The following is a 25833-nucleotide window of genomic DNA, read 5'->3' on the forward strand; positions in this document are numbered from 1 at the left end:
TTGATTTGAGGTATTTGACGATAACATTGTTACAAACATTCCATTCATCAGCACCGGCTTAGGGAGACACTTGGATCAAGTGTGGCTTGTGAGGATAAACAAACCAATCCAAACCTGGAGTTAGATGATCACACAGAACAGTATACTACAATGCAAAAGGTGGCCAAACAGCCCATTGAGTCTGTACCAACTCTCTGACAGAGCATCTCACCCAGGCCCTAGTCCTGAAACCCCATGTATTTATCCCACAAATCTCCCTAACCTACACATCTTTGGAGAGTGAAGGGCCAACTTAGCATAGCTATTCCCCGCTAACCTACACGTCTTTGGACAGTGAAGATCAATTTACCATGGCTAATCTCCCTAACCACCACATCTTTCGGGCTGTGGGAGGAAATCGGAGCACCCGGAGGAAATCCACACAGACACAGGTTGGAAATCGAACCCGGGTCCCTGGTGCTGTGAGGCAGAAGTGCTAACCTCTGTGCCACCGTGCTGCCCATCTGGGATAACTAAAGTTGACATGAGCATTCTTGGGAAGGGAGCGAAAGAAAATGACCCAAGGGGTTGAATCGTGGCTTACTTGCCAGGTTAAGTGAGTTTCTGGTCAGAACACACTTGATTATAATGCTCCCCTTCCCTCACACAGTGAAACATGCCTCAACATTCTTTATCCAAGAATGACCAGTTGGTTGAAAAATTAGTTGGCTCAACGGAAGACATTACATGATATCACAAGCCAGTTATTTTCTGCGCCAATCTTCTGTTATAGAATTCAGCCTTGAGGAATGAGATGAGTACCTGTGATATTCTGAAAGAACCACCAGTAAAACTTCAGAGGCAATTCAGACCTACGGGCAGAAGACATGGTCAGTTATGAAATCTAGCAAGGGAACATTAGATCAAGTACATCAAAGGAGGTATTGTAGTGGGAAATATTACATTACAAGAAAGCGCATACTTTTCATTCCAGAGTGAAACATTACAACTAGTAATACCACTCCCTTGAACCATAGAAAAGTCACAGCACACAAGGAGGATATTTGGCCCACCTTGTTCATGCCAGTCCAACGTGTCCTTTCTAATGTCCTTTTCCTGCACCCTGCCCATTGCCCTGTAGGCTACAGCACTTCAGGTGCAGATCCAGGTACTTCTTAAATGAGGTTAGGGTCTCTGCCACCATCACCAAACTCTGGTTTGACTTGATTTGATTTATTGTTGCCATTTTTTAGAAATTTATTCATGGGACATGAGCATTGCTGGCTGGGCCAGCTTTTATTGCCCACCCTTGGTTGCCTGAGGGCAGTTGAGAGTTAACTACATGTATTAGCATACAAACTACATATATTAGTGTACAATGAAATGTATTCTTTCTTGCACGCTATACAATCAAAGCATTTCGTTCATACATAAGGAAAGGAGAGAATGCAGAATGTACAAGATACAAGATTGGTATAAGATAATCAAGACCTCAAAACCCCCCCACAGTGGCTGCTCATCATTGGACACTAAGGGATAATGTAGCATGGCCAATCCACCCAACCTGCCCATCATTGGACACCAATAGTCAATTTAATATGGCAAATCCACCTAACCCGCACATCTTTGGACGGAGAGAGGAAACCAGAGCGCCTGGAGAAAACGCAGTAACAAGGAGAATGTGCAAACTCCACACATGCAGTCACCCAAGCCTGGAATCGAAACAGGGTTCACTGGTGCTGTGAAGCAGCAGTGCTAACCACTGTGCCATTGTGCCACCCCAGAGCGCAGTGCAGTTTGGGTTACAGAACATATCAAAGACTGAAGGCACCAAATGGCCAGTTCTTGCTCCTACTTCTTATGCTGTAAGTTCTTTCTTATTTAGTACATTTCAAACTTACCCATCGTCATATACTGCCTCAGGGAATAGGCAGGCTAGAACACTGAGTGGGCTGGCAGAGAAAGTGTAAATATTGACTCCATGAGCTGCACTGTGGAGTACTGCAAAAGAAAAGTCAAATAAATACATTGCACGGTTAAATATAAGACAACTCAGAGTTCCACAATCCATAAGTAAGTAAGGTGTAATGGCGCAGTGGATTAGAAAGAGTTGCCTCTTACCACTGATCAAAATTCAAATGTCAGACTACTGGGGCTAAAGATCAAGTTGTTTAGTAGCTACTGCTGTACAAGGAACTGGCATGGTGGCACAGTGGTTAGCACTGCTGCCTCACAGCTCCAGGGACCTGTGTTCAATTCCTGGCTTGGGTCACTGTCTGTGTGGACTTTGATGTGGAGTTGCTGGCATTGGACTGGGGCGGGCACAGTAAGTAATCTCACAACACCAGGTTAAAGTCCAACTGGTTGATTTGGTAGCACGAGCTTTTGGAGCGCTGCTCCTTCATCGGGTCTGCACTCACCTGACGAAGGGGCAGCGCTCCGAAAGCTCGTGATTCCAAATAAACCTTTGGACTTTAACCTGGTGTTGTGAGACTACTTACTGTGTGGAGTTTGCATACTCTCCCCGTGCCTGCGTGGGTTTCCTCCGGGCGCTCCAGTTTCCTCCTACAGTCCAAAGATGTGTGGGTTGGGTGGACTGGCATGCTAAGTTTCCCTTTAGCGTCCTGGGATGCGTAGGTTTGAGGGATTAGCCAGGTAAATATGTAGGATTATGGGGATAAGGCCTGGTTTGGATTGTTGTCAGTGCAGACTTGATGGGCCAAATGGCCTCCTTCTGCACTGTAGGAGTTGTACGATGAACTCATTAATTTACTGGGATTGCATCAAACACAGAATTAGAGCACAATTTTAACTCACTCAAAACGCATTTACTGACACAATGTTAAAATTGATCTCTGTTGTAATTCAGGAAATGCAATGGCCAGTTTGTGCACAGTTATGTTCCAGAAACAAGTGGGACGGAATCTTCCCGCTGGCACGATTTGCAGCTCCCACTGCAGTGAACAGAGATTTGGCTGAGCGTCAAATTCTCCTAGAGGGGGCGACCTTACCTGCTCGTTCCATCAGCCAATCAGTGCACGGGGAGATTGGGGTGCCTGCGCAATGGCGGCCCAAGACTTCAGCAGCTGGCTTCCTGTCAAGAATAGGCTCTGCCCCTCCCCCTTCTGGCAAGAATCAGATCTGAGGTGTTTTTTTTTAAATTGCTGGGCGCTTGCATTTGGAAGCTCTCCCAAAACAATGTGATTCTTTCCCATTTTCACGCTCTTTCGGCACTTTTGCTAAGGTTGTCCCCTCCATCCTTTCTTGCAGCAGCAGCAAAGCCTGAAAGGCCAGTAAGATTGTGCCCATCACCTGTTTATTTGAGGGATACGTGTTAACCAGGAAACAAGAGATAATCCCTCCATTTTTTTATCGAAGTAGCACTCTGGGACCTTTTAAACCCACCCATGTAGGTAGATGGGGACTGCAGTTTAATGTCTCATCTGAAAAAAACAGCATCGTTGGCAGTGCAGCATTTCCACTGGAATGGTAGCTGGAGGTAAGCACCAGGACTTGGTGACGCAGTGCGATTAACTAAACCATGGTTTGGGCAGTGCCATTTGGTGTAATGGTTGCTGACAGCAGGGTGTCCATTCGCTGAGAGATCCCCACTTCTCACCTGAGAAAAATGCAGCAGCCATTGCCACCCAACGATGGAAATCCACGGCTGAATCAAAAGGAATGTACAGATTGAGGAACGTTTCGCGCAGCACTGTGATCAGGTTCCGACACATGGTGAGAAGGATATACGAGTATAGGAAGGAGACAGCAGCTGCAGATCCACGGGCAATGATGAGACCAACTCTCGTGGTCTGAGGCACTCCGGAGTGTTCTCTCAATGATGCATAGACTGAAGAGAAAAGGCCACAATGAATGTATTTACCATAGTTCAACATGTCCTAAATATGTTATCTGTTTATTGTGAATGTAGACCCACAGAATTCCTACCGTGCAGAAGAAAAAGCCATTTGGCCCACTGGGTCTGCACTGACCCTCTAAAAGAGCATTCTACCCAGACCAACCCCTCTGGCCTATCCCTGTAACCCCACACATTTATAATGGCTATCCCACATAGCCTACACATCTTTGGACACTAGGGGGCAATTTAGCATGGCCAATCCACCTAATCTATACATCCTTGGATACTAAGGGGCAATTTTTCTGCCTAACCTGCATGTCTTTGGACACTAAGGGGCAATTTAGCATGGCTATCCCGCCTAGCCTACACAGCCTTAGACACTAAGGGGCAATTTAGCATGGCCAATCTACCTAACTAACACATCTTTGGATACAAAAGAGCAATTTAGCATGGCCAATCCACTTAATCCACACATTTTTGAACATTGAGGGGCAATTTAGCATGGCCAATCCACCTAAACTGCACATCTTTGGACTGTGGGCAGAAACCAGAGCACCTGGAGGAAACCCACCTGCGGAGAACATGCAATCTCCATACAGACACTCACCCAAGGCCGGCCCAGCGCAGCAATGCCACCATGCTGCCCTAAATATAAGTAAGCAATTGTCATTTTGGAGTGCAGGGCTGGAGTATTCCTGAAAAAGAGGCTTTTTTTATTGAGCTTTTCATCTTACATGAATTAGGTCCGCAAGAATAGAAATCCAAGGGAGACATAAATTTACACTGTATGTAAAGACTGCTGATTGGTTGACAATTGGACTTTGATTGGTAGAGGTGTTGCAAATGAAAATGCACCAGTTGACTGACAGTTAACTGCCAAGCATTGTTTGAAATTTAAACCAGCCTGCTTGACTCTGTTGCTCAAGACAATGCCCTGACGAATGAACCAGAAACTGGCTGTCTCTTTTTTTTTTAGCTGAAACAGGCACAATGTATGTGCAAGTTCTTTCTGTCTGCAAAAGACATGGTTACATCAACCAATTCAGTTGGGCCCACAGTGTGGTACATTTGTGTGTACTGGAAGTTGCATCTTCACATACGGGGTTATGGAAAGCTGGATTTTTAAAAATTAATTCAGGGGACATGGCGTTGCTGGGTAGCCAGAAGTTATTGCTCATCCCTAGCAGCCTGAGGGCAGTTGAGGGCATTGCTGTGGCTCTGGAATCACTGTGGCACAGTGGTTAGCACTGGCGACTCACAGCATCAGGGACCCAGGTTCAATACTGGCCTCGGGTGGCTGTCTGTGTGGAGTTTGTATATTCTCCCCGTATCTGCATGGGTTTCCACCGAGTGCTCCGATTTCCTTCCAAACTCCAAAGATGTGCAGGTTAGATGGATTGGCCATGCTAAATTGACCCTTAGTGTCCCGAGATGAGTAAGTTAGGGAGATAAATGGGGTAAATACTTGGGGTTATGGTGAACAGATCTGGGTGGGATTGGCCTTGGTGTCAGGGGATTACGTGGGGCTCCAAGGATAGGGCCTAGGTGGGATTGTTGTCAGTGCAGATGTGATGGTTCGAATGGCCTCCTTCTGCACTGTAGGGATTCTATAATGTGCAGGCCAGACCAGGTAAAGATGGCAGATTTCCTTTGCTAGAGGACACTAGTGAACCAGATGGGTTTTTACGACAATCAACAACAGTTGCATGTTCATCAGTAGATTCTTAATATAATATATTTTACTAAATTCAACCAATTGCCTTGGCGGGATTCAAACCTGGATCCCAAGAACATTCGCTGAGTTTCTCAAATACTTGTCTCACAATAATACCACTTGGCCATCGCGTTCCTGTAAAAGCTTTTGCGGCTGGGCGAGTGCTCAAATGAAAACTTCAAATTTGGGATTGATAGCTTTTGTCGGAGAAGGGTATAAATGGATATAGGTTCAAGGTAATGGATAAATGGACTTAAGCCAAAAATAAGTCATGGTCTAATTGAGCGACCAAAAAGTTCCAAGGGGCTGAATGGTCTCTTGCTTTTCCTATGCCCTTATGAAAACGTGATGTAGGACAGAGATGAGAAGGGGTTTCTTCACCCAGAGAGTGTTCAGCCTGTGGAATTCGCTACCACAGAGAATAGCCATGGCCAAAGCATTCAATGTTTTCAAGAGGCATTGGACATAGCACTTGAGACGAACTGAGATGAGGAAGCATTTCTTCAGCCAGAGGGTGGTAAACCTGTGGAATTCATTACTACAGAAGGCTGTGGAGGCCGGGTCATTCAGTGTATTTAAGACAAAGATGGACAGGTTCTTGATTGGTAAAGGGATCAAAGGTTACAGGGAAAAGGCAGGAGAATGGGATTGAGAAACTTATCAGTTATGATTGAATGGCAGAGCAAACCCAATGGGCTGAATGGCCTAATTCTGCTCCAATATCTTATATAGTCTTAATGGATGGAAGGACATGGGGGAAGGCGGGATCAGCTATTGAGCTGGATGATCATAATGAATGGCTTGAAGGGCTGAATGGCCTTCTCCTGTTCATATTTTTTATTGTGATAAATCCATGGAGGCAAAGGTCCCTTCACCAAAAATTTGCTTTATTTGCAAGACATACAATACCCTGTGTGCTCCCTGTTTCAGCAGGCACAGACTAGCAGACCTGCTTTGAGTAGGGACATAGGCTGCTTGATTGGGCCATCAATTAGGAGTTCATACTTTAGCAGGCCAACCTCATTTGCCTGACTGAAGTCATCACATCTATGTTTCTATGTCTCTTAATTCTAGAATGGGTGACTGTGTGAGGGTACTTACAATAGGCTCGCTCAACAAAGACACCCGCAGTAATTCCAAAGAAGATGATCCCGCAAAAAATTTGTCGTCGATGGTTTTGAATATATTGTCTGTATTCGTTATATTTCTGGAGAAATTTGTTCTTGATATATTTTTCCCGTTTTGGTTCTGTGAAGACTTTATTCGTTCCTTGAGAAGTTCTTGAAGCACAAACAGAGGGAAAAAAACACCCACATCAGAAGAGAGAGAATAGTGTCTTTCATAACTTCACACAGCTAGAACCATAGAGAGGTTACAGCATACAAGGAGGCCATTTGGCCCTTCTTGTCCATGCTATTCCAAAGCCACCCAGGCTTCCTTTTTAATCCCCCCTTCCTCCACCCAGCCCATAGCCCTGTACCTTACAGCACTTACGGTGCAGATCCAGCTACATTTTAAATGAGTTTAGAGTCTCTGCCTCCACCACCAATTCGAGCAGCAAATTACAGACACCCATTACCCACTGAGTTCTGCCTCATGTCCCCTGTCACTTATCTTGAATCTACGTCCCCTGGTTTCAGAATTCCCCACCAAGGGGAAACAATTTTATCCTATCCACTCTATCTCTTCCCCTCGTAATTTTGTACACTTCTGTCAAGTCACTCCTCCGCCTTCTTTGCTCCAAGGAAAATAACCCCAACCTGTCCAATCTCTCCTCATAGCTACACTTTTTTAGCCCTGGCAATATTCTTGTGAACCTCCTCTGCACTCCCTCCAGAGCAGTTACGTCCCCCCTGTAATGTGGTGACCAGAACTGCACACAATACCTCACCAATACAATTCCAACATATATCCTTATTTTCATATGCTATATTTTTACATTCAAAGGTGGGGGTTGGTTGGGTGGTTGGGGTGGGAGATAGTCAGGGTGACAGTCATGGAGTTAGTTGGGTAGCCAGGGGTGTGATTGGTTTGTGGATAGTCAGGAGTTCAGGGTGGATAATCAGGCGGTCAAGGGGTCAGTCAGGTTGGAGGATAGTCAGGGGTGATGGAGGCAGTCAGAAATTGGGGGGGGTGTTAGTCTGGGAGATCAACATGAATGATTGGGGGTCAGTTCTACAGATAATCAGATAATTAGGATCAGTCTAACATTCCTGGGGTAACTATACAGGTAAATACCACTAAACTGTCCAAAGATCTGCACTCAAACTCAGAGATAGAGACATTTGCAGAGGATATGGGGACTGGTGAGACCAGAAGGTCAGGGCATATTTATTTCAAAGGCTATGTTATGTAGTTGACATCAGTCTTACTTTTTGCCAAAACGTTTACGCAAATCCAGGACAAATGGTTCTGTGCTTGAGGCTTCACGTGGGCTGGTCTCTTCTGGGCTGGCCTCTGGTTTGTTTTCTGCGTTCTTTGGCGCTCTGAAAAATGTCAGAGAATGATGTTTGCTAAATGTTTGGAAAAATTTAGCCTGCTCCAGCTCCCCACATCTGAACAACTTCCCAAGGTAATGTCACAACAACGCTTAACAACTTCACACAGGGAGATGGCCAACATGCAAGACAAACAAAATAGTGCAACAGAAAAAATGAGTTATAGCAACATCCTTCACGACCTCGAAACCTCCAACCGTGAACCGTATCCAATTATTTCAAGTATTGTTGTTACACAGGTGTACACAGATGCCAAATTCAGCAAAGCAAGATCCCAAAAATGCAGCAAATTGATGAACAGTCAACTGAAGTCCTTGAGAGAAGGAAATCCGGCGTCCTTACCTGGTCTGGCCTACATGTGACTCCAATCCCATGGCAATGTAGTTGACTCTCAACTGCCCTCGGGCAATTAAAGATGGGCAATAAATGCTGGCCCAGCCAGCTACGCCCTTGTCCCACGAATGAATGGAATAGAATCACTTTGGTGCTGTTTACCTTTTTTTATTCTTTCATGGGCCACGCGTGCTGATGGCTGGACCAGCATCTGTTGCCCATCCCTAACTGCCCTTAAACTGAGTGGCTTGCTCAGCTATTTCAGAGGGCAGTTGAAAAAGTGGATCTGGAGTCACCTGGAGGTCAGATAGGGTAAGGACGAATCAGATTTTTTTCACAAGAATCAGTGATAGTTTTATGGTCACCCTTGCTGAGGCTGGCTTTCAGTTGCTGATCTTATTAGTTAGAATTGAAGTCCATCAGTGGCCCAGGTGAGATATGAACCAATATCTCTACAGTATTCACCTAGGCCTCTCAAATACAAGCCCAGTAACATTACCACTGTGCCACCCTTGCTTGAGAGATGAATGCCAGGCTGTGTGTATGGACTAACACAATTGCATCTTTTGCATCTGCTTCAACTATCAAATAAAGCCTCACTAACATGGCACGGTGGCACAGTGGTTCGCACTGCGCCAGGGACCCGTGCTCAATTCCTGGCTTGGGCCACTGTCTGTGTGGGTTTCCTCTGGGTACTCCAGTTTCCTCCCACAGTGCAAAAGACATGCTGGTTAGGTGGATCAGTCATTCTAAATTCTGTACCCAAACAGGTGCTGGAGTGTGGCGACTGGGAGATTTTCACAATAACTTCATTGCAGTGTACTTGTGACACTAATAAATAAATTTAAACTAAACTTCAAACTTCAGGGTCCCTACACATCTTTGGACACTAAGAGGCAATTTATCATGGCCAATCCACATAACCTGTAAATCTTGGGACACAAAGGGCAATTTAGCATGGACAATCCACCTATCCTGCACATCTTTGGACACTAAGGGGCAATTTGGTATGGGTAATCCAGCTAACCCTACACAGTGTTGGACTGTGGGAGGAAACCAGAGCACCTGGACGAAACTGCAAACACGGGGAGAACGTGCAGACTCCACACATATAGTCAACCAAGGCCAGAATCGAACCCAGTCCCTGGCACTGTGAGGCAGCAGTGCTAACCACTGTGCCACCGTGCCGCCCCTAATGTGCCATATTGCTGTAGCGTGTCCTTTGAGTAACTCATTTTGGAAAAACCCTAAAACTAATGTTGAGATAATCAATGTCATTTAAACAAATAACCTTTAATCCTATAAATGTAATTTCTCACACAAAATCAGGTTTAAACTCCATCTGACCCTCTTTTGTGTAAGAGGTAGGGTGAAACTATGATCGAGCAGGTGGTTCGCCCAGGATGAGACTATCCCATTGCGCTCAGGGTGTGCTGATGCCTGCGAAGTCCCCAAATGTGGGATACTCGACTGCAAAATTTGTGTGAGAGGTGGGGCTATATATACAACGTGATGGGAAATATGAGATACACCAAAGGTTAGAGTCTCAAGACAAGGATTAAAGCAGGAACCTCTGAAAATATTAGAAAAATAACTCATAGTAATGAACTGAAAAACAAACTTAGATTGGATGTCAGGAGGTAAGTGCTGCCCAGTGATAGAGTCATTTAAACAAATGTTTACCTTGGCAAAGGTGCAACAACATATCCTTATTGAAGTCTGAGTGTGGGAGACTGGCAATTGGTATACTTGTACTTTGCAGATCTCCAGCATCCTCACTTGAAAAGCTTCTGCATGACTTCATTCAACCAGACCTACCCCGGTTGAAACAGTTTTTCTAAAATGTCCATGAATAGGAACTGTGCCAATTTTGATAAGTGGGGTGCGTGCTAATGATTAGATGTGGCGCACTGCCCAATCTCTTGGTGCACTTGGAAATGGAATACATCGATGGTGGCAGAACTTCTGGTGGAAATAATAAGCCCTTTCATACTTCAAACTGGTACACGGGCAGAAGAGATTACACAACAACCAAGAGCTTGCTATTTTGTTCTTGAGAGAGATGGGTTTTGATCAATAAATCAAACCATCTGTCATGGAAACACAGAATTGGGAAGGCGATGGCCTAGTGGTATTATTAATCCAGAAACACAGCTAATATTCTAGGGACCTGGGTTCAAATCCCGCCATGGCAGCTGGTGGAATTTGAATTCAATACTATAAATCTGGAATTAGGAATCTACTGATGACCATGAAACCATTGTCGACTGTCAGAAAAACCCATCTGGCTCATTAATGTCCTTCAGGGTAGGAAATCTGCCAACCTCATCCATGTAACTCCAGAGCCACAGCAATGAGGTTGACTCTCAATTGCCCTCTGAAATGACCTAGCAAGCCATTTGGTTCAAGGTCAATTGGGGATGGGAGTTAATGCTGGCTGAGCCAACGATGCCTGTGTGCCATGAATGAATACAAAAAAAAATCCCAACAATAAAGAAGGAGGCCATTTGACCTATAAAGCCTGCCCCTCACCCAGGCCTTGTCCCCATATCCCTCCGTATTTACCTTACTAGTTCCCCCTGACACTTAGGGTCATTTTAGCATTAACCTAACCCACACATCTTTGGACACTCTTTGGGTCCGTCCTTATCTGAGGAAGGATATCCTTGCTATAGAGGGAATTCAGCAAAGGTTTACCAGGCTGGTTCCTGGGACAGCAGGTCTGTCATATGGGGAGAGACTGAGTTGGTTGGATTATATTCACTGGACTTTAGAAGAGTGAGAGGCGAATCTCATAGAAACTTATAAAATTCTAACAGGGTTAGACAGGGTAGATTCAGAAAGAATGTTCCCAATGGTGGGGGAGTCCAGAACTAGGGGTCATAATTTGAGGATAAGGAGTGAATCTTTTAGGAGTGAGGTGAGGAGAAATTTCTTCACCCAGAGGGTGGTGACTGTGTGGAATTCACTACCACGGAAAGTAGTTAAGGCCAAAAGTTGAGATTTAGATATAGCTCTTGGGGATAAAGGGATCAAGGGGTGGGGTGGGGGGGGGATAAAGGGATCAAGGGGTGGGGTGGGGGGGGGGGAGAGAGAGGCGGGATCAGGAAATCGAATTTGATGATCAGCCATGATCAAAATGAATGGGGGAGCAGGCTCAAAGGGTTGAATGGCCTAGTCCTTCTTCTAGTTTCTATGTTTTTATATTTCTAAAATTCTAATTTGATCAGGGTTGAAATGCTAGCTAACGCACCTGAAAGGGTCTACTGGGTCTTCTGTGTCTGTGATGGATAGATTTCGCAATCGGGGAGGGAAAAGGACAAATATTCTCATCACCATGTCAAGACAATGGTCGGGATTTTCCTGTCCCACCCGCGGAGGGAATCACTGGAGGATGGAAGGAGAAGCAGGCAATTGAAGTCCATTGGTTTCTTGCAGGAGTTTCAAATCTCGGCCAACATGCTGAGTACAGATCTCAGGTTAACACGAGGAATGCCACTCAGTGACCCTCGACCATTCCCTTCTTCTTCACAAGGACTGATTCAGGTCAGACTCTCAAGTTAGGAGAATAAGAGGAGGTTCTCCTACCTACATCAGAGATGGACCCTAACTGGCTATTCCCAATTGTTTCTATAATTTAGTATGTGGTTTATTACATGGCATTCTGTTTTATGCTTTGTAATACTCTATATATTTTTATAACTCATTCATGGAACATGAGCGTCGCTGGATGGCCAGCATTTCTTGTCCATCCCTTGAGAAGGTGGTGGTGAGCTGCCTTCTTGAATCACTGGTTGACCCACATGCCATTAGGGAAGGAATTCCAGGATTTTGACCCAGCATCTGTGAAGGAACAGCCAATATATTTCCAAGTCAGGATGGTGAGTGGCTTGGAGGGGAACTTGCAGGTGGTGGTGTTCCCATGTATCTGCTGCCCTTGTCCTTCTAGATGGAAGTGGTCATTGGTTTGGAAATACTGTCTAAGGATCTTTGGTGAATTGCTGCAGTGTAGATAGTACACACTGCTGCTACTGAGCATCAATGGTGGAGGGAGCGGATGTTTGTGGATGTGGTGCCAACCAAGTGGGGCTGCTTTGTCCTGGATGGTGTCGAGCTTCTTGAGTGTTGTTGGAGCTGCCCCCATCCAGACAAGTGGGGAGTATTCCATCACAGTCCTGACTTGTGCTTTCTAGATGGTGGATTGGCTTTGGGGAGTCAGGAGGTGAGTTACTCGCCACAGTATTTCTAGCCTCTGACCTGCTCTTGTAGAGAATGTGTTTATGTGGTGAGTCCAGTTGAGTTTCTGGTCAATGGTAACCCCAAAGGATGTTTGCAGTGGGGGATTCAGTGATGGTAACATTGAATATGGGTTTACTTACTCCTCTTTTTTCCGAATTATGAAGGAAACCCGGCTTGCTCTCCCACGTCTCTGTCCTTCAATACCTAGAGCAATGAATGAATGATCAATATCAAATTTAAAAATACCAAAATCAACTTAATTCGAAATACCCATTGACATTCTTTCCCTCTGAAATGGATAACTTAGGATGAGTCACCAGCCACTGTGGCATGATTTGCACCCTGTGCCCCCCATCATTACTGGGTCCCCTACACCATCGCACCACTGTTTCTCCAACATATACAGCACTTTTATTTCCCTCTTATGATTAAATGCAGAAGATTGCGCATGTACTAAAGCAACTACCTAAATTACCACAGACCATACTAAACAAATCTTAATGAGTCCAAAGCCAGCAGTTATTTATAGAATCATAGAATTCCTACAGTGCAGAAGAGACCATTCACACAACCACCTCTCTCCCCTCCTATCCCCGTAGCCCCACATTTATTATGGCTAATCCATCTAAACTACACATCTTTGGACACTAAGGGCAACTTAGTATGGCCAATCCACCTAACCTGCAAATCTTTGGACACTAAGGAGCAATTTAGTACGGCCAATCTACCTAATCTACACATTTTTGGACGGAACGAATCGCTGGATTCCAGGGAAGTGCCGGAAGATTGGAAAGCGGCTAATGTTACGCTGTTGTTTATGAAGGGTGCCAGGCAAAAGGCAGGGAATTATAGGCCAGTTAGTTTAACGTCTGTTGTAGGTAAAATGTTAGAATCAAAAAAGACAGTAGGACTAGGGGGCACAGCCTCAAGATAAAGGGGAGGCGGTTTAGAACGGAGTTGAGGAGGAACTTCTTCACTCAAAGGGTGGTGAATCTCTGGAATTCTCTGCCCGTTGAAGTGGTGGAGGCTGCCTCGCTAAATATTTTTAAGAAGCGGGTTGATGGGTTCTTGATAAGAGAGGGGATTAAGGGTTATGGGGAGAGGGCGGGAAAGTGGAACTGAGCCACAACAGATCAGCCATGATCTTATTGAATGGTGGGGCAGGCTCGAAGGGCTAGATGGCCTACTCCTGCTCCTATTTCTTATGTTTTTATGTTCTTATGAATCCGTCATCAAGGAGGAAATAGCGAGGCATCTTGAGAGGAATTGCTTGATAGAGCAGACGCAGCACGGTTTCATTAAAGGGAAATCGTGTCTGACAAATTTACTGGAGTTCTATGAGGATGTGTCTAGGGCGGTGGATAGAGGAGAGTCGGTGGATGTGGTCTTTCTGGATTTTCAGAAGGCGCTTGACAAGGTACCTCACAGGACGTTACTGCAGAAGGTCAGGGGACAGGGAGTTGGGGGTAGGGTGTTAGCGTGGATAGAGGATTGGTTGTCAAATAGGAGGCAGAGAGTGGGGGTCAGTGGGTGCTATTCGGATTGGCGGTTGGTGACTAGTGGAGTGCCTCAGGGGTCGGTGCTGGGGCCTCAGCTATTTACCATTTATATAGATGATCTGGAGGAGGGAACCGAGTGTAGGGTGTCGAAATTTGCTGATGACACCAAGATTGGAGGAAAGGCAAATTGTGCGGAGGGTGTGGAGAGTCTACAGAAGGATCTAGATAGGCTGAGCGAATGGGCCAGGAAATGGCAAATGGAATTTAATGTTGGCAAGTGCGAGGTGGTCCACTTTGGTAGGAATAATGGTAGGAAGGATTATCACTTACGTGGCGAAAAACTGCAGCAGACGACGGTGCAGAGGGACCTCGGGGTCCTTGTGCATGAGTCGCAAAAACCCAGCTTGCAGGTGCAGCAGGTGATCAGGAAGGCGAATGGGATGCTGGCCTTCATAGCGAGGGGGATTGAATATAAAAGTAGGGAGGTCTTGCTGCGGCTGTATAGGGCATTGGTGAGGCTGCAGCTGGAGTACTGTGTGCAGTTTTGGGCGCCGTACTTACGCAAGGATATTTTGGCCTTGGAGGGAGTGCAGAGGAGGTTTACTAGGCTGATGCCGGAGTTGAGGGGGTTGAGCTATGAGGAGAGGCTGAATAAACTAGGCTTGTACTCGTTAGAGTTTAGAAGAATGAGGGGAGATCTCATTGAGACGTATAAGATGATGAATGGGATGGATAGGATAGAGGTGGAGAGACTCTTCCCGCTCAGAAAGGATAATAGGACTACGGGGCACAGCCTCAAGATAAAGGGGGGGCGGTTTAGAACGGAGTTGAGGAGGAACTTCTTCACTCAAAGGGTAGTGAATCTCTGGAATTCTCTGCCCGTTGAAGTGGTGGAGGCTACCTCGCTAAATATTTTTAAGACGCGGGTTGATGGGTTTTTGATAAGAGAGGGGATTAAGGGTTATGGGGGGAGGGCAGGAATGTGGAACTGAGCCACGACAGATCAGCCATGATCTTATTGAATGGCGGGGCAGGCTCGAAGGGCTAGATGGCCTACTCCTGCTTCTATTTCTTATGTTCTTATGAACAAGCTTCTGGAGGAAACCCACACAGACATGGGGAGAAAGTGCAAACTCCACAAGACAGTCACCCAAGGCTGGAATCGAACCCAGGTCCTTGGCATCGTGAGGCAGCAGTGCTAACCACTGTGCCACCGTGCCAGTACAAGGTACAAGATTGGTATGAGATAATCAAGAGCTAAAACCACCCCCCTGCTCCTGCCTGCCCCACAGAGGCTGGTAAATTGACACTTCATGCTCAGTCAAAACCTGACACAGAAATGAATCAGGAAAAAATAATACTTGTTTGAAACAGCACTTGATCTTAATCATTACATTATAGGGAATCTTTTTACATCTACCTTATCAGAAGAAAATCCTTCATAATTTTATTCACAACAGCTGGGCCACACAGCCAACATGGCCCCAATAAGAATTGTTTAGTGTGGCCCAATTAAATTTAAGAAATGAGTGTTGCATATGCAGAATCTTCTCCACATGTCATAGTATCCTTACAGCCCACAAGGTGGCCATTCGGCCCATCAAGTCTTCACTGACTCTCCTGCAGAGCATCACACCCAGGCCCTATTCATGTAACCCCACACATTTATCCCACTGATCTCCCTAACCCATGCATCTTGGGACACTAAAGGGCAATTTACCATGGCTAATCCCTCTAACCTACACTTCTTGGGGCACTAAGGGGAAATTTATCATGGCTAATCCACCTAATTGACACATCTTTGGACACTAAGGAGCAATTTAGCATGGCCAATCCACCTAGCTTGCACATTTTTTGGACTGTGGGAGGAAACTGGAGTACCCGGAGGAAACTCACACAGACATGGAGAGAACCTGCAAACTCCACATAGACAGTGACCAGAGAATAGAATTGAACCCAGGTACCTGGCTTTGTGAGGCAACAGTATTAACCACTGTCCAAAGATGTGCGGATTAGGTTGATTGGCCATTATAAATTGCCCCTCAGTCAGTGTCAGGGGGATTTGGACTATAAATATATGGGGTTACGGGGATGGGGCCTGGGTGATATTGTTGTCAGTGCAGTCTCAATGGGCCAAATGGCCTCCTTCTGCACTGTAGACTCCACGGTTCTACTGTTACTACTGTGCTGCCTTTATCAGGAGAAAATAGTTCTCATTGGTTCATAGCTATTATTTTCTAGTCGTAATTATAGGAATTTGACTCAAATGTTTTGTTCCTTCCAATCATCCAATAACATGCACTCCATTGGAAATTGGACTGTCTTTTTAAGATTTATTTATGGGTTGCGGGCATCGATGACTAAGCAATGGGCACTGCCCAACTCTAACTGCTCTTGAATAGGTGGTGATGGGACACCTTCTTTAATGTACATACTGAAGTCACGCGCACAGTGATATCAGTGAGGATGTTCCAGGATTTCGTCAGGTTAAATGAAGTAATGGTGTTATAGTCCCACATCAGTGCCCAGGTCCTGCTTGGTGGGAGAGGTCACACACACTGTCAAGGGAATCGTGGTGAGCTACCGCAGTGCATCCTGTGGACGGTGCACACTGAAGATGGTGGTGGGATTTTGGCCGGGATTCTCCAACCTCGCCCACAGCTGGGGTTCTGATTGCCAAATTCTCCGTTCTCGCTGGCAGCGGTAACGGGGCCAGTGAGTCTGGAGAATAATAACGTTAAAGGTGATGAATGGGCTGTCGATTGAGCGGACTGCTTTGTCCTGGGTGATGTCGTGGTTCTTGAATGTCTTTGGAGCTCCACCAAATGGACAGCATTCCATCACTCTCCTGACTTGCGCCTTGTAGCCGGTGGAACGTCTTTGGAGAGTCGAGACTGCTTAGAAAAAAAACAATCTTCTTTCTTCACTATCCTTGCCATCAGTTTCTTCACCATCCTTTTTGCAATATCCTGAAACCTCCCTCCCTAACAGCACTGTGGGTGTACCTACACCTCATAGACTAGAGCGATTCAAGGAGGTGGTTACTACCATTTTCACAAAGGGCAACTAGGAATGGGCAATGAATGCTGGCCTTGTGAGAGACACTCATATCACATGAGTGAATTTCAAATAAAACACTGGGAGTATTTGTGGAGAGAGAAATGGCATTAACATTTCTGAGGAAAGAACTTGGATCTGAAACTCTAACCATGTTTCTCACTTCACAGATGTTTTTGCAAAGTAGTTATCTACTGATAAAGACTTTAAGAAGTCTCACAATGCCACGTTAAAGTCCAACAGGTTTATTTGGAATCACGAGCTTTCGGAGCACTGCCCCTTCATTAGGTCACTCACCTGATGAAGGAGCAGCGCTCCAAAAGCTCGTGATTCCAAATAAAACTATTGGAGTTTAACCTGGTGTTGTGACACTTCTTAACATGCCACCCCAGTCCAACGCTGGCATCTCCACATCATCTGATAAAGATGCCCAGCTTTTCCATGGATGAAAAATCATGGAAGACATTAGTCAACGTTGTGACAACTCGGCTGGAATATTCCAGCTGTTCGCGCCTGTAAGATCCTGCCACAGTGAACAGAGATTTTTGGCTGAGCGCCAAATTCTCCATCCTTGCGGGGTGCAAACAGCCAGAGAATTCTGGTCCCCTACATCAGACCATTGAGTTGGTGAGTGCAGCAACATACTCAATAGTCAAAATCAAAATGTCTGTACATTATGTTAGCCCCATGCAGTCCCTGGTTACAATGACTTTGCAATAACAATTCCCTTCTTTGTATTTAACAACGATCGAATGGTTTTGCTGACCTTTCACTTTAAGCTGGGCGAGCTCCAACTCATGGTAGTGATCCCGGAACAAGTAATGGAAATCCTCCCACATTAACTCCTCTTTATCCTCGAATCCTGCATCTTTGAACATGGACTCTATCAAACCCTCTATCTGTTCCTTTGGCAAGCAATTGTTCGAGATCTCAATGAAAGACCTAAAATAGAGGAAGTGAACAACTCTTGCTTATCCATAGAAGTACCATAGGCATAGAAACCCGACAGTGCTGAAGGAGGCCATTAGGCCCATTGAGTCTGCACCTACAACAATCCAACTAGGCCCTATCCCCATAACCCCACACATCCACCCATCCAATCCCTTTAACCGACACATCTGGGACACAAAGGGGCAATTTAGCATGGCCAATCTACCTAACCTGCACATCTTTGGACACTAAGGGGCAATTTAGCATAGTCAATCCACCTAACCCGCACATCTTTGGACCCTAAGGGGCAATTTATCATGACCAATCACCTAACTCCATATCTTTTGGAGTGTGGGAGGAAACCGGAGCGTCCAGAGGGAACCCATGTAGACAAAGGGAGAACATGCAGACTCCACACAGACAGTGACCCAAGCTAGGAATTGAACCCAGATCCCTGGAGCAGTGAGACAGCAGCATTAACCACTATGCCACCATGCTGCCCCTAAATGCAGCTTTCTGGAGATACTGCTGAGCTACATCACCAAGCCCTTGAGTCAAATAAAACAAGGAGCAGGACTCTTCCATCATGCAAGGACCCAAGTAAGTCAACTAGGTCACTTAAAGCTTGGATCTACTTGACTAATGACAGTCTCCCACCATCCAGAACCTAGATGCTGTCTGTAGGCAGCACTATTGCCAATAACTCTTTTTTTACTGGAAGAACCTATTGTTTGATTACTCTAAAAACATCATTGAAAGGTTGCGGTCTAGAAGGAGCCAGTGAGATTGCCCTCGTTCTCTGAATGAGTGAAGACCTCGTGCTACTCCCCCATCTTCGTCCCGTACCCCTGAACATTCTTCCCCTTCAGATAACAATCCAATTCCCTCTTGAATGTCTCAATTGATCTTGCCTCCACACATAGAAACTAGAAGCAGGAACAGGCCATTCTGCCCATCAAGCCTGCTCCGCCATTTATTTTGATCATGGCTGATCATCAAATTGATGTCAGGCTTCCAGGTTCTAATCACTCAATTCATGAAAAGACTTCTTTTCGTGATTTCATTGCTTCTCTTGCCCATTTACCTTCAATCCATGCCCTTTCGTTCTTAACTCTCCCAACCACCAAGGTTTCCATTCGGCCCACTGAGTCTGCACCGACTCTCTGAAAGAGCATCATACCCAGGCTCACCCTCCCCACAGTCCCCGTAACCCCACACATTTACCATGGCTCAATCCAATGAACCTACACATCTTTGACACTAAGGGGCAATTTAGCTTAGCCAATCAACCAAACTTAGGCATCTTTGGATGCTGAGGGGTAATTTAGCACAACCAATCCACCTAACATGCAAATCTATGGACACAAAGGGCAATTTAGAATGGCCAATCCACCTCGCTTGCACATCTTTGAACTCTGAGAGGCAATTTAGTATGGCCAATCTATTTAATCTGGAATGTGGCAGGAAACCGGAGCACCTGGAGAAAACCCACGCAGACACAGGGGGAATGTGCAAATTCCATACAGGTAGTCACCCAAAGCTAGAATTGAACTTGGGTTCTTGGCACTGTGAGGCTGCATTGCTAACCACTGTGTCTCCGTGCTGCCCTGTGCTGTACTGTGCACAGGAACACGATACATGCACTGGGTACAATATAGTAAGAAACGCGTATGAAATTTACTTGGTTTACCTCAGTAGCTGTGAGAATTCCTCCTTCGACATGGATCCATTTCCGTCTACGTCATACATTGCAAACATTAGCTTAGATTTCTCCTCTGGGGAACCTACACAGAGGCAAAAGTTTTAAATTGTTCCACTGTGGAAATGGAAAAATCTAATGGCATCTATGACAGGAGGCTGATAAAACAAAATTGTCAGGTTACTGATGGAAAGGATCATACTCCGGGTACAGTACACTCAGAAGTAAGCAGCCTTGCAGATGAAACATTCGGTCTACGTCACACTGAAAGGGGCCTGGCAAAGTTAGTGTTGTAAAAAGTCTGACAACACCAGGTTTCACCTGACGAAGGGACTAACCCCAAAAGCTAGTGAGCGTACTATCAAATAAATCGGTTGGACTTAAACCTGGTGTTGTCAGACTTTTTACTGTGTTTACCCCAGTCCAACGCCGGCATATCCACATCAAAGTTAGTGTTGTCACTTGGACAGCTAATCAGGAAATGATATGGCGATTTGACCAACAAGAGAGAGTCCACCAGGATCCCTATCAAAATATTTTTACTCAGAAACCCCAATTGGCGTTGTACTAGATAAGTTGCATTAAGGCAAACTGGAAGGGAGAATAATCACACGGTTTAATAATCACATAAGCTGCAAGCTGAACCTCAGTCACACAGGGAAAGCCATGTGCAAATGACAGGATGATACTAAGATTGATGGAGTTACGGATAGTGATGAAGATTGTCAAAGAACACAGCAGGATATCGATAGGCTGGAAAATTAGGTGGAGAAATGGCAGACAGAATTTAATCCGGACAAATGTGAGGTGATGCATTTTGGTAGATCCAATTCAGGTGGGAGCCAAAAAATTAAACGCAGAACCATCAGGAGCATAGACACACAGAGAGATCTGGAAATACAGGACCACAGATCCTTAAAAGTGGCAGCATAGGTGGAAAAGGTGGTGAAGAAAGCATATGGCATGCTTGCCTTCATCAACTGGGGCATCGAATATTAAATCTGGCAAATTATGTTATAGTTGTATTAAACGTTGGTTAGGCCAAATTTGGAATACTGAGTCCAATTCAGGTCACCACATTACCAGAAGGACGTGGAAGCTTTGGAGAGAGTACAGAAAAGATTCACCAGGATGTTGCCTGATATTGGATAGAGATAATTCCTGTACGCCTATTGGTATATGCTAATTACTTGTAATCAAAGCTGAGACTTTAATTGCCTGTGTATTTCTAAATTTTTCACAACACCAGGAGTGATGTTCAGGCTAGAAGGCTGTCTAGACCCTAACCCAGGGACTGTACTGACATCAACCCTTTGCTCCCAACTTGAGGCCAGTTTTGCATTATCAACGGTCAGGAACCTGATTGGGGCTGGAGGGGGTGGATGAATGGCGATGGATTGGCTGACCGTCGACAATCCCGTTTTAGCCTTGACACCCCATTCAGTGGGACATTGGGATTCCTGCCAGCAGCGAACAGGACTGGTAAATTCCACCCCCCCCCCCACAATGTTCCCTAGATTTCAATATTAGCTAATATTTGGGGTTGGGGGTTAGGAACATAGGAATTAGGAGCAGAAGTAGGCAAATACAGCCCATAGTGCCAATCAGATCATGGCTGATCTCTCCCCGGTCTCAAATCCACCTCCCCACCTGTTCCCCTTATCCCTTTTTTATCAGAAATATATCTATCTCCTTCTTGAATCCATTTAATGATTCAGACTCCACAGCACTATGGAGCAGCGAATTCCACAAATACACCCCGCCTCTGCGAGAAGTATCTATATCTTCTGCCTCTCAACCTATACCTGTGACCTCTTGTTCGAGATTGCTTCATAACAGAAAATTTGGTCTACATTTACTTTATCAACCTCTGTTAAAATTTTATATACCTCGATCTGATCCCCTCTCACCCTCTTAAACGCCAGCAAGTACAAGCCCAAACTGTCTAATCTTTCCTCATACATCAACCCTTCCATCCCTGCAATCAATCCGGTGAACCTCCTCTGAACTGCCTCCAATACCACCATATCCTTCCTCAAATAAAGAGACCAGAACTGGACACAATACTGCAGATATGGTCTCACCAACACCCTAAACAAACAACTGCAACAACACTTATCCAGTCTCTCTGTATAAATGCCGACATCCCATTTGCCTTTTTTATTACACGCTGTACCTGTACACCGACTTTCTGCGATTCACGGACAGAGACACCCAGATCCCTCTGCCTGGATGCATACTTCACCTGCCCATGGTTCTTTTACCACCTGACATGATTCCCTAATCCGACAGCAACAATTAGACTTAAATCAAGAAGTAGCAGATAAGATTCACTTTCCAAAAAACACAGGACTGAATGTATTGAGAATGGAGAGTAATGTACGTACAGCACATCTACTCCATCAGTTTACAGTCTTTGTCACTTGTACCCCTATTGGTCAATCTTTAAGGCAGAGCAAGTGTCTCAGCCAGCCCTCCTGTCCCGAATTACCTTTCATCAAGACGACAAAGATGTCCAGGAACTCCCGGAATGAGAGGTAGCCGTTCCCATCCTTGTCGGCTAACGCAAACATCTGTTCCACGAACATGGAGTCCTCCTTCAGACCCAGCGCCTCAGCAAACTCCGCACTCGTCAGCTCACATTTCAGAGACTCCTTCGCCTTCTTTGAAATCTCATCGTCAAAATCACCAGCGTCCGACCCGTCAATCTCCAGGACCTAAAGGTGGCAAACGGTGTGGGAAGAAACAATGGAGAGTAATCATTCGGAACAGTTCACCATGTGAAGACATGGGGTGGCACGGTGGCACAGTGGTTAGCGCTGCTGCCTCACAGTGCCAGGGACCAGAGTTCGATTCCCAGCTTGGGACACCGTCTATACAGACTTTGCATGTTCTCCCCATGTCTGCGTGGGTTTCCTCCGGGTGCTCTGGTTTCCTCCCACAGCCTGAAAGACGTGCTGGTTTGGATGCATTGGCCATGCTAAATTCTCCCGTAGTGTACCCGAACAGGCACCAGAGTGTGGCGACTAGGGGATTTTCATTGCAGTGTTAATATATGCCAACTCGTGACACTAATAAATAAACTAAACTAAATAAGCTAATAAACTAAATAAATTAAACTAACTAACTAAATATATAAACGTAACTTTAGGGCGGCATGGTGGCACAGTGGTTAGCACCCGGGTTCAATTCCCGGCTTGGATCACTGTTCTCCCTGTGTCTGCGTGGGTTTCTTCCGGGTGCTCCAGTTTCCTCTCACAGTCCAAAGATGTGTGGGTTGGGTGGATTGACCATGCTAAATTCTCAGGGTGATAAGCTAGGGTAAATGCATGGGGTTATGGGGGAAAAGGGCCTGGGTGGAATTGTGGTCAGTGCAGGCTCGATGGGCCGAATGTCCTCCTTCTGCACTGTGTGATTCTATGATAAACATTTAGATATAAAATTGGTTATTATTGTTAACAATATTAGCAAATATCAAGGGTAATTAGCAGGGTAAATACATTGGGTAAGGGGATGAGGTCTGGCTAGTCAGTGCAGATTTGATGGACCGAATGGCCTCCATCTGTACTGTTGGGATTCTATGATCCACAGTTAACATTTGTAAATATATTCTTCTGTTTATCATTATAAAGCAGGTTATTTACTTTAAGTAGTTTAATGCCTCCAATGAAATAGCAAGTAAGTACTTGGCAAATGCTTATTTACAAAGAATCCTCGCAGTGTAGGAGGCCATTCAGCCCATCGAGCCTGCACCAACTCTCCAAGAGAGCATCTCACCAGGCCACATTCCCATAACCCCACTAATTCACCCTAACCTACAAATCTTGGGACACTGGAGCACTGGCCAATCCACCTAGCCAGCACATCTTTCGGACTGTGGGAGGAAACCGGAGCACCCGGAGGAAATCCACGCAGGCATGGGGAGAATGTGCAGACTCCCCACAGACAGTGACCCGAGGTCGGAATTGAATCCGGGTACCCTGGAGCTGTGAGGCAACAGTGCTAACCGTTATGCCACTGCACACGTCTGATTTTGGAAACCCAGGGGTGTGAAACATGATGGGCGGAATTATCTGGCCGCGCTGGTCTAAAAGCTGGAAATCCCACCCCCCCCCCAATTGTCAACGGACCTTCACATTGTCCACAACCCACCTGATACAATTGCAGTGATGGGGCAGGGCCATGAGCGCAGGTTAGACCTGGCAGGAGCAGCTGTGAACTTTGCGTAATCCTTTGGGAAGGTTGGATACCCTGTTGGAGAGGTGGGGGGACACTTTTGGAGCAGTGGGATAGCGCTTCACAGAAGGCCCGAGGATATGGCAATGGGGGAAAGCGAGGTGCCCATCGGGTGGGGGGGTGTAGCGGGCGGGGGAATCCTGTCAAAAGTGAAGTGGTTTTCCCTCGCAAATTAAGAATTATTTTCTGATCCCATTCATGAGGACAGAGAGACCTTGAAATGGAATTTATCTCAGGTTCCATTATCTACTATTCCATTAGCAACTTGGAAACATGTCTGCGTCCATATCTAGTGAACCAGATCAGTGGCTGCGTAAGAGGGATGTCAGGATCGACATGACTGCGACAGTACCTGCGCAAACACACGGCGGAAGAATGTATCTAAGATCTTAATCCGCTGCTGCTTCGTCACAGCTTCTTTCAGCAGAGTGCGTTCTTTCACTTCGTGGACCAGCAGAGTGTTGCCGTGCCTTTCCAGATGTGCTTTCAAATTTTCCACAAAGCTATTGCGATCTTCTTCGCCATCAAACATCAACACCTGGACACAAGAGGTGGTACTCGGATTAGATTCGTGGGGTTGTGCCACATTTAAGCGTTAACAAAACCACTAAGACAGAAATGTTTGAGATCCCAAAGGCGTTAAGATCCAGATCAGAAACTCCGAGGTGTTTTGTGGAGGTAGGCTGGACCCTAAGTATTACATTTGATTTCGGCATTAGGGTGAGCATTCAGGTTTCCTCCGGCTGCTCCGGTTTCCTCCCACAGTCCAAAAAACACACTGGTTAGATACATTGGCCGTGGTCAGTTCTTCCTTAGTGTACCCAATCAGGCAGTGTGGCGACTAGGGGAATTTCATAGTAACTTCATTGCAGTGTTAATGTAAGCCTACTTGTGACATTAAAAAATAAACTTAAAAAAAGATTCATGTGGCCCATTGGGAAGCTTTTTAAAATTTATTTAAGAACACTTTTTTTTAATTCATCTGTGGGACATGGGTGTCGCTGGCTGGGCCAGCATTTATTGCCCATCCCTGGTTGCCCTTAAGAAGGTGGTGGTGAGCTGCCTTCTTGAATTGCTGCAGGCCATGTGCTGTGGGTTGACCCACAATGCCGTTAGGGAGGGAATTCCAGGACTTTGATCCAGTGAGTATGAAGGAATGGCCGATATATTTCCAAGTCAGGATGGTGAGAGGCTTGGAGGGGAATTTGCAGGTAGTGGTGTTCCCATGTATCTGCTGCCCTTGTCCATTTAGATGGAAGTGATCATGGGTTTGGAAGCTGCTATCTAAGAATCTTTGGTTAATTATGAGTGCCCCCTGTCAGTTCAGAGTGGCTCCTATCAATTAGGAATGCCCCCTATTAATTAGGATGCCCCCTGTCAATTAGGAGTGCCCCGTTAATTAGGAGTACCCTTGTCAATTAGGAATGCTCCTATTAATTAGGATTGCCCCCTGTTAATTAGGAGTGACCCCTGTCAATTAGGAGTGACCCCTATCAATTAGGAGTGCCCCCTGTCTATAGGAGTTTCCCCTGTTAATTAGGAGTGCCCCCATTAATTAGGAGTGATCCCTGTCAATTAGGAGTGACCCCTGTCAATTAGGAGTGACCCCTGTTAATTAGGAGTGCCCTCATAACTGACAGGAGAGGCTCCTAGTTGACAAAGTGCCCCTTGTCAAGTGGAAGCGCCCCCTGTCAATTAGGAGTGCCCCCTATTAATTAGGAGTGTCCCCAGTTAATTAGGAGTGCCCCCTGTCAATTACGAGTGCCCCCGTTAATTAGGAGTGAGCTCTG

At 45.7% G+C, this 25833-nt stretch overlaps 1 protein-coding gene across 2 annotated transcripts in view; it reads right to left on the bottom strand.

Moving 5' to 3' along the window:
- The window catches only part of LOC145360760 (dual oxidase 1-like), a 96766-nt gene that overhangs the window by 22171 nt on the left and 48762 nt on the right, over positions 1-25833 (bottom strand). For both annotated transcript variants that reach the window (XM_080216163.1, XM_080216164.1), the window contains 10 exons: positions 24396-24581; positions 22299-22524; positions 19799-19892; positions 17945-18120; positions 12763-12826; positions 7925-8038; positions 6654-6832; positions 3599-3829; positions 1881-1980; positions 802-851 (listed from right to left, as the gene is read on the bottom strand). In XM_080216163.1, the coding sequence (XP_080072289.1) occupies positions 802-851; positions 1881-1980; positions 3599-3829; positions 6654-6832; positions 7925-8038; positions 12763-12826; positions 17945-18120; positions 19799-19892; positions 22299-22524; positions 24396-24581 (1420 nt within the window). The remainder of the gene's footprint in view (positions 1-801; positions 852-1880; positions 1981-3598; positions 3830-6653; positions 6833-7924; positions 8039-12762; positions 12827-17944; positions 18121-19798; positions 19893-22298; positions 22525-24395; positions 24582-25833) is intronic.

Source organism: Carcharhinus amblyrhynchos, chromosome 32 (assembly GCF_965287045.1).
Source record: "Carcharhinus amblyrhynchos chromosome 32, sCarAmb.v2.hapA, whole genome shotgun sequence".
Classification (NCBI taxonomy): Eukaryota; Metazoa; Chordata; class Chondrichthyes; order Carcharhiniformes; family Carcharhinidae; genus Carcharhinus; species Carcharhinus amblyrhynchos.